This window comes from Hydra viridissima, unplaced genomic scaffold, assembly GCF_058129835.1.
Source record: "Hydra viridissima isolate aposymbiotic clone 2 unplaced genomic scaffold, HvirCarnegie_v1 scaffold_9, whole genome shotgun sequence".
Lineage (NCBI taxonomy): Eukaryota > Metazoa > Cnidaria > Hydrozoa > Anthoathecata > Hydridae > Hydra > Hydra viridissima.
Window position 1 is genome coordinate 6,028,684 of NW_028324308.1, and position 18,817 is coordinate 6,047,500.

The 18,817-nt window shown below is 27.3% G+C and overlaps 5 protein-coding genes across 9 annotated transcripts in view; 4 read left to right on the forward strand and 1 right to left on the reverse strand.

The window, feature by feature from the left end:
* Positions 1-18,817, forward strand: part of LOC145185579 (RAC-gamma serine/threonine-protein kinase-like) — a 385,494-nt gene that overhangs the window by 129,243 nt on the left and 237,434 nt on the right. The window lies entirely within an intron of this gene.
* LOC145186156 (cilia- and flagella-associated protein 65-like) overlaps positions 1-18,817 on the forward strand; it is a 259,850-nt gene that overhangs the window by 129,243 nt on the left and 111,790 nt on the right. The window lies entirely within an intron of this gene.
* LOC145185156 (uncharacterized) overlaps positions 1-18,817 on the forward strand; it is a 216,225-nt gene that overhangs the window by 129,234 nt on the left and 68,174 nt on the right. The window lies entirely within an intron of this gene.
* LOC145186157 (prohibitin-2-like) overlaps positions 1-18,817 on the forward strand; it is a 227,685-nt gene that overhangs the window by 129,141 nt on the left and 79,727 nt on the right. The window lies entirely within an intron of this gene.
* On the reverse strand, positions 786-15,016 carry LOC145185640 (myosin light chain kinase family member 4-like). 3 transcript variants are annotated; one of them, XM_090099088.1, is made up of 10 exons: positions 14,815-15,016; positions 9,456-9,570; positions 5,192-5,400; positions 4,987-5,117; positions 4,768-4,900; positions 4,175-4,409; positions 3,825-3,870; positions 2,322-2,390; positions 1,702-2,091; positions 786-1,574 (listed from the first exon to the last, which is right to left on the reverse strand). In XM_090099088.1, exons 1-10 carry the CDS (start codon positions 14,828-14,830, stop codon positions 1,110-1,112), a joined length of 1,809 nt encoding a protein of 602 aa, XP_089955214.1. In that variant the 5' UTR covers positions 14,831-15,016; the 3' UTR covers positions 786-1,109. The 3 variants fall into 3 exon arrangements, with proteins under 3 accessions (XP_089955214.1, XP_089955213.1, XP_089955215.1); XM_090099087.1 differs by lacking the exon at positions 14,815-15,016 and adding an exon at positions 11,654-11,969; XM_090099089.1 differs by lacking the exon at positions 14,815-15,016 and adding an exon at positions 9,774-10,217.

Genomic DNA, 18,817 nt, shown 5'->3' on the forward strand with positions numbered 1-18,817 from the left:
AAAACATGTCTTTAAAAGTAAAACCAAATTTACATTCGGTTTTTTAGATTTGAAAGCCTGGGTAGTTTATTGGTAAAATACACTCATATTTTTTGGAGCTTTCATAAAAAAATAAGAAGAGGGAGAGGGTTTCCATCTTAAGCGTAATTTTTTAATTTGACTTTAAAAAGTTTGTCGGATTTTTAAAAAATAATCAAAACAAATGATACTAATTGAATAAAAGATTGTAATCAAATTGAAAGATTGTAATAAGACAAAATTTGGCACAAAAATAGAAGACATTTTAATTGATAAACGTAGAAATTTTTCAAGTCAGCTTATAGTGATTATGGTATAAATTAAAAAAAAAAAATTCGAAACCAAATGAGAAAGAGAAAATAAACGTATAATAAATCATAGCTCGCTATAAAATAACTTATAAAAATTTCATATATAAAAACTGCAAAATTAATGTACATAGTTTGACCAAAAATTATAACGTAACAATAGTCAATCGCTTACGCAATCGTCAGCTTCATTAAGTTATAAAGCCGAAGACAGACTATAAGAAACAACTCATGTACATAAATTCTCAATAAGAGAACTTTGTAAAAAATAATCACTATTGCTTAGTTTAATTTCCTTAGTCGATAATAAAATGCTGTCAACTAATAACGATATTGAACGATATTGATAAAACAATATTTATAAATGCTCATAAAACGTTTTATTGGATTTTTACTTTTTTCTAGATTTACGAAGATAGTTAAGCAGTTAAAAAAACAAAAAACAAAAAAAAAAACAACTTTAAAAATATAACGTTCAATTTTTAAAAATTGTTTTTTAAAAGATTGGCAAGATTGGTAACAACTAAAATCTTGATGAGTAACAACAAAAATGTTCCTATTTTGTAGCCAAGAACTACGATTTAGGTTAACGATTTAGGATTTTAGCTGCCTTTTCTTAAAAAATGCTGAATTTTAAAACGTCAAAGAATTGTAAAGTCTTCAATATTTAAAAATTGTTTTATACACGTTTTTCAGAGCAGAGTGGCTTCGAAAAACAATTTAAAGATTCTCGACAGCTACGAAACTTGCAATTACATAAAAAACAAGGTGATTTAGCTCTATTTATCTTTTGTGTTTCCAAAATATTTCACCTTGCTGAAATGCAGCAGCTCGGTCCTTCACATTTCCCACGGACATGTTTTTCTTTACTGAACCTGGTGACTGTGGTACGCTATTGCTTCGATTGCCTCTTTGACCTTCATTGGGAATTTCCATTTTCTTTAAAAGATTCGGAGACAATTTTTTAATTGCTGCATCTTTATTTGTTTTAGAAATCGGACATGACATTGTTGAATTATTAGTAGAATCAACTCCATTGCTTACTGAAGCGTCTTTAATAACATGATTCTTATTTTCATCAAGACTTGGTTCGGGGTTTAATTTTATAACATTTTGATTGATATCCTTAGATGTTGAATCTGGCTTCATCGATACATTCCTGATATTGCGCTCATCTTGTCGACGCTTTCTTTCTTCTTCCCGTTTCAATTTTCTTTCTTCGTTATCGTTATACTCACATGTTTCTTCCTAACAGAGATTGTAAAAAACACTTAGTGTTTAAAAAATTTTTTTTTCAAATTAATTTAGTAAAATATTTTAAATTTTTTACATGGTTATAATTATGTAACACAAAGAAATCCTTTAAAATATTTACTTTTAATTTCAATCTAAGCTCTTCTTTTAATTTTTCTTCCTCTGCTTTTTTCTCTGCTTCAATTTGATCTTGCTTTTTCAGTTTTTCTTTTTCTTTAACAGCTTCAGCTTCCAACCGTTGTTGTTCTTCTTTTTTTGCTATTTCTTTATTCTTTTCAGCTTCCTGAATATATTTTAGTTCCTCGTTTTTCTGCATCTGTAATATATCATTTTTTTTCTTTTCTTCATTACTTTTGTCAATTGCTTCTTGTTCTTTCTCCCTTTCTAAAGCTTCTTGTTTCTTCACTCTGCTTAGAAAGTCATTACTTCCTAAACTACATGTGCCACATGACCCCTTTATATTTAAACCACCAGCAAGACGACTGACAGCTTTTATAGTATTCATTGTTCTCTAAAAATTGAAAATAGAGGAACAAAAATGAACAAAACAAAATTTATAGAATGAGATTTTGTTGCTATTAAGTCTAAAACATGATTTTTTTCTCATAAAATAGTTCAACAAAATTAAAAACCTGTATTAAAATAAAAAAATATCATGAGCTGTTTAAATCAACTGACATGAAATATTAAAATAAAATTGAGATAAAACGAAGTTTTTATTCACATGAAAAAATGATTTACCTGCCAACGTCTGCGTGCTATAAATTTTTTTAAATTTGATGTGTTTAACTTTTTTTCGCTTCCTTCATTCTAAAAAACAAAGGGACAATTTGCATACATGTTAATTTGGTCATCCTTTTAGTTTGATCATCTTTGAAAAATATTTTAAAGTATTTAACTATCACATGGTTAGTAAAGAAAACAGAGCACTGTACATTATATTACTTAAAGAGGTGTATATTAGTGTCAATTTATAGGCTAAAGCACGTTATCGATTATCTCAAAAATTACAATAAAATTAATACTATTTTATTATCATTGAGAAAAAAACAAACTAACAAAAAATTTAAAAATGAATTACAAAGGTGATCTTATATTGTTATTCAGTTGAACACCAGATACATATTTTTTGCTTTAAAATGTCTAAATTTTTACAGGTTTATGAAAGTTCACAAAGTTCTTCAGACCTAAGCAGAGTGTATTTAATGTACAAATTTTTTTCAAATCAGGGACTAAAAGATAAGTTTACTGAAAATTTTAACAAACCTATGGATATTTTATCATGTAAGTTAGTAATAATGCTTGTTAAGAGGTTGTGAACTAGTCTGCAAAAAAAAAAAAAAATTTTCTAGGTTGTTGAATTTTGGTAAACTATATTCATGATCCTATTTTAAGGTTGCATTATGCATTTAAGATTATTTCATAATTTATTAAGAAAGCCTGATAAGAAAGTTGAGAAATAAAAACTTGTTGAACATATTGAATACCAAATTCCATACAAATGTCAAGTCCAGTAGTTTATCTTACATAAATATTACAATAGAATTTCCTAATTTTTAAGAGTATAGCCATTTTGCCAAAATAACTTGTAAAACCTTTTCACATCCATTAATGATTCTGAAAGAAAGCTATTTAAGTTACAATTAAGGAAAAATTAATGCCAATATCAAAAGGATTCTAAAGGAGAAAAGAAATTCTTGCAGTGAAAAAAAAAAGCATTATATTCTCAAAAAAATTATTTTTGAAATTCTAAGATTATCTCTGGAATTCTTGTGTAAACTCTTATATTTTTATATTTATACTTTAGTATTTTCAATTGACACTCTTTTGAACATAGTTTAAATTGCAATGAAATGAATTAGTCATAACAACCAAAGCACATTTAAGTCTAATTTCTATTCACTGAAGAGTTGCACTTTTTGTGATGTTTTAAATGACTAAAAATTACAAAAATTAATTTAAAGGAAGTCACTGTTATTACAAAATATCTTTTAAAAAGATTAAAGTAGTTTATCATCATCAAAAGGAAAGAAGTGCAATATTTTGAATTCTTAATCTGAACATCTACACTCACTTTCTGACTGATAATTTAGCAAAGAAATTTTTTTTTTGAGTTTTAAAACTTTTTCAATATCACAAATTTTTTACACAATAGTGAGCTAAAAAATTTTTAAAAAACCCAACAACTCCTAAACAACATATCTGTTCAATAAACAGAAGCATTTTTTTAAAAAAAAAACCTACCTGTATCCACTTGTGTGTTAAAGCTTCATCAATGGTTAATCGCTTTCTAAGATTATTTTAAAAGTGTAAATTTACTAAAGAATTCAGTTCAGTTATAATAAATTAGTGTGGCTATAAATTCACTTATAAAACACAATAAAAATCACAGAGTTAAATATTCTTTCAGTTGCTATTTAAAATTGTCAAGACTAAAAGTCGATATTTTAGTTTTAGAGTAATGTGGCTCCAGGCACTTTGGTATTAACACTTTTCTCAATTAAAGACAGTATTTGATTTAAGTATTACTTAAAACCTTTAAATAAGATAATTTAAAAGAACAGTTGAAGATATATGAAATTATAAAAACTAACTTTGGATCAAGTGTCAAACATGCATCAATAAATGACTTAACATCATCAGATATACTATCAAATGCACCATCTTCGTCTTCATAATCATAAACTCCTATGGTTACATTCTTTAATGTTTCATTATCATCTTCACCCATAAAGGGAGACAGTCCACTCAAAAGCACATAAGTTATAACACCAATAGACCATAAGTCAGCTGCCAATGTGATTGGGTTGAAGCTGATAACCTCAGGAGCTAATATATATACATATACATAAATACATGAGTATATATATGTATATATACATACGTGTATATATGTGTGTATACATGTACATAAATATATGTATATATGACATATATGTATATATGATATATATGCATATGTATGTATATGTATGTATATATGTATATGTATATATATGTATACATATGTGTATATACTTACATGCATGCATACATAAATACATACATACATACATACATACATACATACATACATACATACATACATACATACATACATACATACATACATACATACATACATACATACATACAAGTTTCAATAAAATAAATACAAATAAAAACTCATGGAGACAAATAAAATTACCAACAAACTCAGGGGTTCCACACATTGCAGTTTCATTTTCACCAGGTTTCAGAACTCGAGTCATACCAAAATCAATAAGTTTTATCTCTTCATAACCAGGTTTACCACCACTCACACATAGTATATTTTCTGGCTTAATTTAAAATGAAACAATTTCCTTAATAGAAAATCAAGTAAATAATTATAAATTATTTATGCTAAAAGAGCAACCCTCCTTACTTTCAAATCTAAATGCACCATATTTTTACTATGCATGTGCTGAACACCAAACAGAACTTGCTTCATATAACGAATAACCTGACGTTCTGTTAAATGATCTTCTTCTACAACTTTCTCAAAAAGTTCCCCTCCTTTTAAAAGAAAATTACATTAACAAAAAAAATTTTTTGGAATGCAATTCAAAATGCAATTTACAATCTCAAACCTGTAACAAGCTCCATAATGACAATCATTTCTCTTTGTGTTTCAAAAGCATCATGAAGAACAATTAATCTTTTGTGATGGAGCATATTCATCATTTTTATTTCTCTTAGCACTTCTGCTTTTGAAGATGCTGTCTTTCTGATAAACTTTGCTGCAAGAAAATCTCCGCCTGCTTTGGGTTGACATTTTTTTACAACACCAAATTTTCCTCTAGAAACAGAAACAATACCCTTTTAGAGAATACTAGGTTTTTTTTAGATTATATATATATATATATATATATATATATATATATATATATATATATATATATATATATATATATATATATATATATATATATATATATATATATATATATATATATACAGTATGTGCCAAATTTGTCACCATGTTTAAACAAATAAATATTTTATATTTTTTTTAACAGAAAAGCTGTGAAGAAAAATGAAATTTTATTTTTATTAATTAAATTTAAGACCTAGCTAACTGAAAATTGCTTTTTATTAAATTTAGAGGATATTGAATTTTTTTAAAAATTTTTATGTGAAGAGCTAATGGTGACAATTTTGTCACAAATGAAAGCAAATAACATATTGTAGTAAATTAATATCGAGTGTATCCTCCCTTAGATTTAATTACAGTCTGAATTCTTTCAGGAACACTAGCAAACAATTTGCGGCATTCCTTGAGTGTAATTGAGTACCAAACCTCTTATAGACAAGCCCAAAGTTCATCCTTATTCTTAGGTGGAGTAGAAAAGTTGTAGACCCGTTGTTTAACTATTGCCCATAAATTTTCGAGTGGGTTAAGATCAGGGCTTTGTGCTGGCCAGTCAACGACTTTCAATTTCTTCTCATGAAGGAGTTTAATGGTCTTATCAGCTTTATGCTTGGGGTCGTTGTCTTGCATGAACATCGTGTTACGTACAGTTCTGCCCCAATTTCGAAGGGACTTGAAGTATCTGACCTTAAGGATGTTGATATAGTCATCAGCGTTCATTATTCCATTAATTTTCACTAATTCACCAACTCCATGAGCACAGAAACATCCCCAAAACAAGAGTTTTTCTCCGCCATATTTAATGGTTGGTGTAAAATCTCGAGCACTTAATGGTGAATTAGGCTTTCTCCAAGTATATCTTATACCATCTGATCCAAACATATTAGTTTTACTTTCATCTGTCCAAATCCAGTCATAAAAGTCATCAAAAGTCATGTGTGCATGAAGTTTAGCATAATTTAAACAAGCTTGATGGTGACAAGAAACTAACAATGGTTCCTTGATCTTTCTTGTGGATCGAAAACCAATTCTTTTGAGCTCTCTATTGACTGTCCGTACTGAAGCATAAGTCCCATAGCTGTTATTCATTAAACTAGTAACATCTTTTGCAGTTTTAGACTCTCCAGAAGCAATTAAACAAGCGATTGTTCTTTGGTCTCTTTGTGTAAAAATTTTCTTTCAACCACTTTTAGGCTTATTTAATTCTAAATTATTGCGCAATTTGATTTTATATATGAGATTATGAGACTTTCCGAACTCAGCAGCGATTTCACAATAAGATTGTCCAGATTTAAGCCTTTCCAAAATATTTTTTTCTAGTTCAAGATTTATTTTCCTCATGACAATAATAACAATACTTTTTTTATGTTTTGTAAACAAAATCAAACTTTAAATGATATTTAATCATTAAAAATCTGTGAAAAGTTGATAACTCAAACATTTTTAGTCATAAGGCTATTAATTTATGTCGTATGCCTAATTAACTGTGGGCAAATAAGTCAATTGCTTTCATTTGTGACAAAATTGTCACCATTAGCTCTTCACATAAAATTTTTTTAAAAATTCAATACCCTCTAAATTTAATAAAAAGCAACATTTTCAGTTAGCTAAGTCTTAAATTTAATTAATAAAAATAAAATTTCATTTTTCTTCACAGCTTTTCTGTTAAAAAAAATATAAAATATTTCTTTGTACAGTGTGAAAATTTTTGCACATACTGTATGTATATATATATATATATATATATATATATATATATATATATATATATATATATATATATATATATATATATATATATATATACATATATATATATGTATACAGTACAATCTCTCTAACTCAAATCTCCTTAATTCGAAATTTGACTAAATGTAATTTGACTAAATGTATATCGTAATTTGACTAAATGTAAAATCACCGTGAAATGCGCTTAAGAAACTCTTTTGTTTAACTTTCTGTAATTCAAATCTCTATAATTCGAAAGCCTCCATAATTTGATTGGATTTTTCGGACCCTTTAGTGAGAATCTCTCTGTAAATCGATTTTTTTATTTTCTGATGGGTAAAAAGCTCGTTAACCGTTGAGTTCTTTTTTTCAAATTTTGAATGTTTTGAGTATTTGAAAAATGATTAACGTGAATTATTATCTTTGGTTTAAAAAACATCATGGCATCAAAGAGACTGCATAAAGAAACCAATTTAAAGCGGAAACATGATGTTCTACTGGAATTGGAGAAAGGAAAAACAAATAGAGGTTTCGAAAATTTTTGATATTCCACCAAACATTCTTTTAACCTGGAAAAAGAATAAAGATAAAATCTATGACGCTTTTTGTCAAGGAAATTTGGCTAAACGGGTGAAGGTTGATACGTATTATCATGTCAACAAAGCTTTACTTAAATGTTTCAAACAAATGAGCTTACATTCAAAGGCGATCTACAATTACTGACTTTTTTTTTTTAATTTTAGGCCTAAGAACTACTATTTGTTTGTTTTTTCCATTTCTATTTGTAGTTTGGCCAGAATATTTGAAAAAAAATCAACTTTCTATAATTCAAAAATCTCTCTAATTCGAACTTTTATTTTTCCCCAAGAAGTACAAATTAGTATGTATGTATATAATGCAAACTACTAGCTTTTTTTTTTACATTATATACATACATACATACATACATACATACATACATACATACATACATACATACATACATACATACATACATACATACATACATACATACATTATTTTTGACTGCATATTGGAATATTAGCAATGTTTAATAAATCATAACTTTTTAAAATCATATTATTTAATTTAGAAAGTTCGATTACATTTTGCATTGATAATGCAATTACAACTAGTATAAGTGAAGAATATATAAATGCATCAAATAAAATTATATATGAATCAGAGCTGAGTTTGATGCATTCTTCAGCATTATCATTTACAAAACAAAATTCCAGAACATTTGTCATCAAGAATGTGATAGAAACTGATAATGAAAATTTTGGCTTCTCAATTCCTGTACTAAAACAATTTTGAGGCTTAAGAATATCAATAACTGTCTTGATAGGCAGTTGTGTAGTGCTTGTGTAGTACTCCTGATAGCATGTGTTAAATGTATATTATTCTTTTTCTTCATCAAGAAACACAGTACACAACTCTAGAAATATGAGATTTAGTTGAAATATCAACACAAGAAGCAAATGAGTCATTGTCATTTTCACTGCCAAATCTGTAAATGTCTATGGCAACATGAAGGCTATTGTTACTAATTTTAATATCACTTGTACCTTTTACAGAAATTAATTAGCCTCCTTGAGACAATTTTTGTAGACTCCTATCATGTACAATTCACACATAAATCATCATTAATATGATAAATTAAAAAATACAACACCTAATAGAATGTTAAAACAATGATTTATTACACCATTTTTATTTGTTATCTCACCAAGACCAAAAATTGTTAACAATCTTCATAGCACTAACTTCTTATTATTATTTCCAGATGACCTTAGTGTTATTTGTTGAGCTGTTCTATTATCAATAGCAGGTGTACTTATTATTTCTATCATTTTGGTGAGAATTATCATAGCAGATGGACAAGACAAAGAGCCTCGGTAGAATACATTCAACTTTAACCAGGCCTTGTACTAATTTTTAAAATGTAAAAGTATGATCCTTTCTATGCTACTTATAATAGAATGTTTTTTAGACCAAAAATGAATGAGTAATTTACATTTTTCAAACTCTTTCCAATTAGTAACCTCAATAACTAACAAAAAAGACTTTTATCCTTGTTGTTTGATGGAAGTTTTTTCTAACTGGAAAATGATAAGAACCAGGTTTATGCTAAGAATTTGTATTCATTATTAGAAAGTTATTTTAAAAATTCCTTATGTGTAAAATGACTTATGTAAAAGTTATTTTACACATAAAAAGCAATTAATATTGAAAAAAGTATATTATTAGCTAACTTTCCTAGTTCTTCAAGTGCTTTATATTGACTTTCAAATTGAACATCAGTTTTTACAACAACAGGAGGTCTAGGTTTTAAGACTAACAAAGATCCCTCTTCTAGCTCAGCAACACCTAAACAACATAAAATAAAAAAATATTAGTATTGTTTTAAAGAGCATTAATTATAACTTTAAGCGTTTTACATATATTCATTCCCTATTTAATATATATCCAGCTACACATATCTGAACGAATGTTAAAGCTTGCATATCTAAATGTGCTTTACATACTTTGAAGTTCACTTTCGTTTTATACACTTTAAAATTTCAAATTACCCCGTGATTCTGTTGTCTTAGTCTTTTGGCACTTTTGATTCCAAATTTTTATAACAAGTCAGTATTTTTTTTATTTTTAGCTCTTTTAAAAGTTATGAAAAGGGCGTATATAGAATATTTCAGCACTTTTTAGGTGCTTTACAAATTAAAGTTTAATCAACATTAAGTTAGGTTTTAATCTTCAGGTAAATTAACAAATAAAAGTTAAACTTAAAATGTAATGTTAAATTTAGTATTAAATCGCATTGGGTCATCGCTGTAACTATATTCATGTTTGAAACGTCATGATTTCCCGCTAAAAATTTGTATGTCACGACGCTATAAAAACAAACTTTCTTTGTGCTCTTTGTCAGCCTTTGTGCCAACAAAACACGATCTGTGGAAAGCACTTCTTTTTTGTTTTTGAAGAAAAGTGCACATCAAAAGTGAACGTCGATTGCTGTGAAGCATATAGGAACATGCTCCATCAATAAAAGCATGAGTACTGGTTTTTATCAGCGTTTTAATCTGGCGATTTTGACACCAGTGACAAATAACGTGAAGAGGGGCCAGTAAAGTATGAAGACACTAGGTTAGAAGCATTATTAGACCAAGACTCATGAAAACCTGAAAAGAGCTTGCTAGAACCTTGGGTGTGACTCAACAAGGAATTAAAAACTCTCTCTCAAGGCTATTGGTATGGTACAAAAACAAGATTTTGGACTTCATATGAACTCAAGCCAAGAAACGTCAAACGCCGTTTTTTCACGTGCAAACAACTATTCCAAAAGCAAAATCGGAAGGGTTTTTTGTATCAAATTGTAATGGAAGATTAATATGCGCTTTTGTTAAAAAATGGTACTATCTTCAACTATGATTGATTGGATGAATGGGGCGCTCATTCTGTTTTCAATAGTAAATGGGAAGTTCTTTAATAATAAGAAATATTGAGCTTTTTTATATTAATCATAAGATTTAATTTTTGTATATACGGTTTTAGAAAACATTCATAGTAGTTTTTAATTACTTTACATATGTATGCATGCATGCATGCATACATACATACATACATACATACATACATACATACATACATACATACATACATACATACATACATACATACATACATACATACATACATACATACATACATACATACATACATACATACATACATACATACATACATACATACATACATACATACATACATACATACATACATACATACATACATACATACATACATACATACATACATACATACATACATACTTCTTTTTTTTAAAGTCATATTCAGTGGTCTATTTTGACGTATCAATATCCGTTATTTCTGCCAGTCATATATCAATAAAGTATACTATTATATTATTCTGTTACAAAATATTAGATTTTATTCGATTATAAAATTAGTCGCAAAAGATAAACCTTTTCTGTTTGTTTATATTGTTGTTTTAGATTAAAAGAAATTAAAATTAATTCTATAATTGTTACATACTAATCAATAATTGTTAGTTACTTTGTGATGTAAATTACAATTTTGCATTATATTTCGCGTGACTTCTTAAAAATTTTCATACACAACAAACGAGGTTTGAAATTTTCTCCTTCCCTTTGTTTATTGTTAAGTTGAAATTAAATTTAAATAAAAGCATGGTCAAATTAAATTTAAAATTAAATTTAATTTGAAGTTAAGTTTCATGCTTTTAGATAAAATAGGTTTTAAAAAGTAAAGGTAATTTATTCGAATAGTATTTGTTAGTTTGGTGAGGAAATTAAACTCAACAGCTTTAATCTACGCAAGTTAAAAATTATTTCATCAAAGTTTTAAGTTTTTAATAGAACTTTTGAAATATTTTTTTTTTATCAACATTTTAAATTACCACCAGAACACTTACCCTCCAATTCTTTCACAACGTGATTGTTGTTGTGTTCAATCTTTTCTTTCATAGCGGACTTGTTTTTCTAACTATATTTAACCAAAGTTAACTGTTTAACATTAATTTTAATGAAATCTCTAGCGAATTAAAACTTGAGAAAATAGTTTAAACTGTGTAGTTCTTTTAAAATTAATGACCATAATCGTTAAAATAAAAAATTTTCGTACAATTATAAACACAACGTAACGTAATGGCATTTGAAAACGTCAAAAAAAAACAATAAAACAAACAAACAAATACGAAACGCGTTCGTTGAAATAAACCATCATTAAACGACTTTAAACTTATCAAAAGAAGTTGATCTGCGGTTTTTTCTAATCTGCGATAGTTATCGTTAGGTCATGGTTTAAACTTTGAGCAAAGTTTTTTTTTTTTTTGTTAGGATCAATTGATTTTTCTAGAAGTCAACCAAATAGAAATAAATCTTTTAGATTTATTATGTAACTGTTTTGATTTTTTGTAATGACAAAGAACTTAATAAAACCCCTTGTAGCGCTTTTGTGTTAAAATCAGCAAAGAAATGGAAAAGAAAAATAGGAGCAAAGTTTTAAGATAAGTAGAAAAAGAAGGCACTATGCTTCCGTGGGCAAACACACCCAGTATAACTAGTAAGCGTTTTATTGTGCTTTCTGCAATTAAGGATGCAATCTTAAAATTACCAATGCATCAAAAATCTACATTTCCTTGATCGAAACCAGAAAGTTTAATAGGCAAAAAGACACGATATAGGTTATGGCAGTTTTTTGTGAAGTTAAACTATGAGATATTATTTTTATCCCAGTAGATTTCGTTAAAGTTTAAACCACAATTTGTCTTTTTAGACCTTTCCTTAAAAGGAAACACTGTAGGTTAAGAAGAGGAGAAAAGGATAAACTTTGTCACTTCCAAAAGAAAGTAGAAAAATATCACGGAACAGTATTTTCTAGATATAAAAATTTTTTTTTGAAGAATCGTTCAAGTTTTAGATTATCAATCTTTATTACTTACCGGTATAATAAGGTTATGCTTTTTTTTAATTTTATGAGTCGCTAAATACCAAAATATCTCTTGTCTACTTTTTAAAACTTTTAAGAAATTAAACTTTTTAGCAGACAAGGGGCGTTTAAGAAATGGATGGTTTTTTTTTTTTGCTATTTATTTTAAATTGGAAATAGGACATTTTGATTCTGAAAATTTTTTGTTAATTGTGAGGTATTAAAGTATCTAAGTTTTTACAATCTTTAACATTCTTAAGAGTTATATAGAAAAATTATGTTCTATATTTAAGAAAAAAATATTTTGCATTTCTAAAAACTTTTTTTTTTAATTTTATATTTACTTAAATTGTTAATTATTGTACTTTATTATTCTATATTTACATAAGGTAACCAATATAAATTACTTTTAAATAAAGTAAAAACACAGTGAATTATTGGACGAAATTCCGCGTTTTAAAAAATACAACGCAGTCATCTCTTATGACAGTTTTTATCATTTTATCAGAGATCAGAGTTATAATTTTTTTAAGATGGTTGTTATCTGTATACAGTCATCAATCGTGATGAAAAGATTGTATTTTTAAACTTCGGAAATCATTGCCAAATTCTTAAAACTTGTTTTATCTTCGTTCTATATAAGAAAATGAAACAAAAAAAAACAAACTTTTATATCAAAACAATAAGAAAGATTAAAAATTTCTTGCTTTAAATTTTTGTCTTTGAAAAACGATTAAAAATAGCAAGCTAAGTCCTTTTAATTTGTTTTTTTGCGTTTCGCTCTGACCTTTTTAAATTTTAAGCAATCCGCATTATACCTCCCGCTGTAAATTAGTTGCGGCATGCATTGCTCCGAAAAACGTATTACGTAAAGCAAAACACAAAGGACTTACACCGTTGCTAAAGAAATCAATAATGATTTTTTGACTTAAACGATGCTTACCAACCTTGATCCCAGGAGCATTTTTGTTTTAAATTTGATGTAGAATAAAATTATTCCACTATGAGATTTACAAATAAATTCCCTACAAAAGATGTTAAATATCGGAACAATATCGTATAATACTATTAAAAAAGGCTTTTCGTATGGTTGGAAAGCTCCCTTTCAATATGTCAAAATAATGCTTACTGAATTAGCAGTATTTCTTGTGTGCAAGAATTATTTTATGTTTGTAACGTAAAAAATTGTTAGCAATTCTATTTAATTTCAACATTTTGTTATTTGTTACAAGAAATTAAACAATTACAATAAATTTTTATCTAATTTATAGTGTTAAATATATCAGTAAATTACGTCCTTGATCAATCCCTTACATTCTCATGCCAAAAAAAATGTTATGAAGCACTTTTTAATTCAGCCACGCACACTTTGAAAATCCACGATACTCTAAAATTAATTCGATTCGTGATCAGGCAACTTGCCACTTTACAATCACGATTTTTACTATCAATTTTAAATATTTGTGCGTGATCAATTGAAAAAAAAATTTGAAGTTCGCTTTATTATTATTTTGTTTTAAAATAACTTTTAAATATTATTTTTATTTATTTACTAATGTGCGAGTGTATTGCAGACATTAAGATCTCAACGAAATTTTAACTCGTTCTTTTTTTTTTTTTTTTTTTTTTTGATCTCTATGTTAACTTATTTGATTAAAGTTAGTCATAAAAATCCAATTACTTTTCCATAAAAGTGGTCGTTTTGATTTTTTTAGGAACAGCAGGCTATTATCAAAGTTTTTTTTTTTTTAAGAGTCTCTAGTTAGGTACGACTTTCTTAAGGTTTTTCGACCATCGAAGCGAACGTTACATAACAAAATTCCTTTCTTTCTATTTTTTTAAGAACTTTGATGCTATCAGAATATCATAGCTTTTTTATCAAATATCTATCTGTAATTCGAAATTTATCCGAGTAAACGCTCATAATTAGAAATTGAAATTATCTGTTGCTGGCAATCAAGGAATTAATTGTTCTAAAGAAAAGAATTCATTAAAGGAATTGAAACTATTTTGAGCGTTTCTCTCAATTTATCAATGATTTTTAAAAATGTAGCAAAGGTGAGTATGGCAGCAGATTTAATTTTTCCATATCAAGCTTGTATCTTTAATTTGGTGCATTAAAAAACAACAAGTGTTTGAACTTACTCATTTGGCGATGCATTTTCCAGGCAAAAAATTAACAGAACCGATAATAGCAATCTTCTAAATTGTCTTTTTAAAAAAACTTCTCGGAACACAACCTAAACTATTTTTTTATGACTTTCTGTAAAACCACAAAAAAAAACTTGAAAAGAGCTTTAGCCTCAATAATCATAGCCAACAATTTATATTAAGCTCGAGAAATATCTTCCTTTCAGATTTAACTGAGATTAAATCAGCTATTTTATTGCATGAAATAGAGCGGAACAAGCTGCTCATGCCAGAAGATTAGTCAAACTTTTTAATCAAATATAAAAATTAAGAATTAATACAAAGCCATACTTATCAGAAAAAATAAAATGCTTAACAAACAATACAACGTCTTTCAACGATTTCTTTAAAAAAACGTGAACAAAGCTGCTACCCACATTTTTAACGATATATTTTCTTTCATTTCGCGTGGCATCATAAAGTCGAAGATCAGTAAGTAATTACTGCCTCGAGATTCTCGATGTTATTTATATAAAACATCAGGTGACCTGTTATTTATAATGGATATGAGCAGCCCTGATGAATAGCACGCATTAATGTTTTAAAAGAGGCTTCGTAAAAGAACAGGGCCGTAGTAATCGGCTCTCCCATTTATTTTTTTACGGATTTTAATGTGATACAGTATGTAATATCTTTTGAAGCATTAATGAATTCAAATAGTTAAAAGTAGATTTATGAAGTTTATGACCTTATCCTAACTTTTTGATTTAATGAAACTTTCTGTAGGAAGAAAAAGAGGTCTTCTGTTTCATATAAACTTCCCACTTTTCCTCTCTTCGCCCAATTTCGCCCAATTTGAACTTGAATGCAAAAAATAAATCTAACAAACTATATTTCATTTTTGCATTCAAGTTTAATTGGGCAAAAACCAAATAATTTTGTTTCTGTCTTTGTTTATGTTGTCAGATTATTTATAGCCAAAATAAAAATAGTTCAATTATAAAAAATAATTTTTTTGTAAGAATTATAAGTTTTTATAAAAGATTTAGCAACTGGCAACCAAATTACTTATTTTAACAAGCTAACCTGCAGCGTAATAGTAAAAGGAAAATGCTACGAAAATCGAAACTCTGTGATTTATTACATTTAAAATATTTAAATTGATTATCAAACTATAGATGCAGTTTGTAACTAAACTGACAATTATCAAGGAAATGGATTAGAGTCGTAATCTCTAACGGGGTATTCTCGCGGGTTTTTTGTCTGCATTATTATTTAAAAAAATAAAGAAATAAAATATATATCTGATCGGCATTCATTTTGACTAAAAAAGTGGTTAAATTTTAAAAGTTTCACAATTATATCTGCAAAATGTTCTCAAAGAAGGAAAAAATGCTCGCGAAGAAGGAAAAAAAAAGTGACTTGATAAAAGAAGCATTTCGGCGCTAACTACTTATTTGAGAGCTTCTCTAAAAAGCTGTAAATCTTCTATTGCTAAAATAAGGTCAGCAATATAAGATTTACAGCTATCAGCCAATAGGTTTACAAGAATAGATGCAATTTAAACTGAAATGCAACTCAGTTATGAATAAATATGGTATTCTCAATAAATTTACTTAAAAGAGTAAATGATGACATTAATAACTAAAAATTCCAAATAAATATTAAAAAATCTCAGAGTTAATATTCGTAAACAATATTAATTTTATCCTCAACACATAAAGATTGTTTAGTTCAGCGAAAAAGTTTAAGGGATGGTGTACCTATTTAGGGAGCCGATCGCGAGAGACCACAGTGTGTATATACAATTAGCTTAAACTGGTTTTTTCAAATCAATATTTATATATATTTTTTTCATTTAGCAATTATGATAACATAACAGTACATTCCAGTAGTTCCCATTGCGGAAAAAGTACATTCTTTCTTATTGGGGCAGAACTACATGCTGAAGTTAACAATATTGTTTGTAATAATTTGGATAGTTGAAGAATTTTTTAAAACTATGTCAAAATCATACCAAACTTGTTAGAATTATTTAAGTAATTTTTTATTTAGCATCATGGCAGAGTACTGATGCGTTGATGAGTACATTAGTATACTCTCAAAAGATATAATGAATAATAATAATTAAAATCTATTTACAATTATTGAAAAACCAATTTATTATTGCAATTGCAAACCTCATGTAAAGTGCTTTTGCAGATTTAAATTTTCATTTAATCATGCTCGAAAAGATTACATTGGTTGTCATGGTTTTAATGGTTACAATGTTTATAACGGCTGAAATTGTTATAATGGCTACAATAGTCTAATAGTTATAGTGGTTACAACGGTTATAAGGATTACAAATGTTATATTGGTTGCAATGGTTTTAATGGTTGCAGTGGTAATTTAAGCATAAAGTTTTACTATGCACAACATTTATACGTTCTAATAGCAAGAAAATTTTTTTAAAACAAAAATAAAAAATTCTTTTTATTTTATTAAAAACAAACCTACTTTTGTAAAATGCAAGTCTTCTTTCTTTTTTTCGGATAACCCAGTTAGTTAATACAAACTGTGATAGTGAGGCTGCAACTACTGTTGATCTACAACAGTTATTGCCTTATATTTTGCTAATTTCTTAAACGAAGCGATGTTTTTTAAGATTTCCTTGAGAATTTACATTTTGTTTCTGGAGCTTTTGTTTATTTACACTTCTATTACAAGATGTACTTTTTTCATTCTGCAGGTTATGTATTTTTTCATTCTGCAGATTATCTATTCGCTTTGTTTTGTAACACTTTTTCTCCGTTTAAATCAGAGCATTGGTCTTTTGTTTATGAACGTTAATCAAAAAAATTTTCATTTGCCAATTCCTCAATAAAGCGCAAACAATTTTGACATTTTCAATACAGCGCCGAAAAAAAATCTGCTTTATATTTTGAAAAAATATCTGCTTTATCATTTTGAAAAAAATTCCGCTCTACATTTTGATTGAGAGAAAAGCTAGTAATATTTAGAAATGAGTGTGCTTTATAATGGTTTAAAGCAAAAAAACAACCTAATAATAATTATTATAACGAATAATTATTAAGTAATAACAGTTGTTAAAATTATTTGAATCACTTAACTTATATATGGATATCTATTCTTGTTTTGAAAAAAACTTGTTTTTTTTTAGAAAGATACCTAATGACGTGACCTATAACTGAATTCAACTATGACTTTAATTTGGTTAAATTATTTAGAGTTTCAATCGCTTTTAGTATGGTTTCGATAAAATTAATGAAATATCAAGCAAATCACATGGCACGTGCAAATTTAGAATACATACGTGCAAAATATATATAAAAATAACTAATTTACTAAGATTATTCAAATCGGAGACATCTTCCGATCAAAACTTTGTCTGACCATTCTTATTCAACCTACATCGTAATTCATGAAACAAGGTTACAATTATATACCAATGGATGATGTCGGTATACAATTTTTAACACTTTTTTTAGATAAAGTGATTGTCTTGGTGTAAGCTGAATGGCAAAATAACAATATATATATATATATATATATATATATATATATATATATATATATATATATATATATATATATATATATATATATATATATATATATATATATATGAGAATAGTCAAAGTGTAAAAGGAGCAGTCAGAAATGTTATTCAGAGTAAGAAATCTTACTTTTCTAGTATTATGTTTCAGTAATAAGTAAATATATATTACAGTGCTCCTATGAATATACATTGTCCTTTATGTAGTATTTAACTATAAAGGACAATGTATATTCATAAGAGCACTAAGAAAAAAATCTTTCAACCAAAGATTCATCCGAACTTGATGTCTAAAAAGCCGTTTTACACTAATTGGCAGGAGCAGAAAACAAAGAGCTATAAGAGAGTCTGTTGATATAAACTATTTTGAACATTGTTAAATGCTAACCGTTTTGAGTATGGTTGCTATAATTTCTATCTAGCATAAGTTATACATACAGATTGATGCTACATTTCAGT

Excerpts from the sequence above, each read along its gene's own strand:
- LOC145185640 (XM_090099087.1), bottom strand. The coding sequence starts at position 11,705 with ATGAAAGAAAAGATTGAACACAACAACAATCACGTTGTGAAAGAATTG. Across the intron at positions 5,401-9,455 it reads GCACTTGAAGAACTAGGAAA|AGGAAAATTTGGTGTTGTAA; the intron begins GTTAGCTAATAA and ends TTCTGTTTCTAG. Across the intron at positions 2,391-3,824 it reads TAACACACAAGTGGATACAG|AATGAAGGAAGCGAAAAAAA; the intron begins GTAGGTTTTTTT and ends TTTGTTTTTTAG.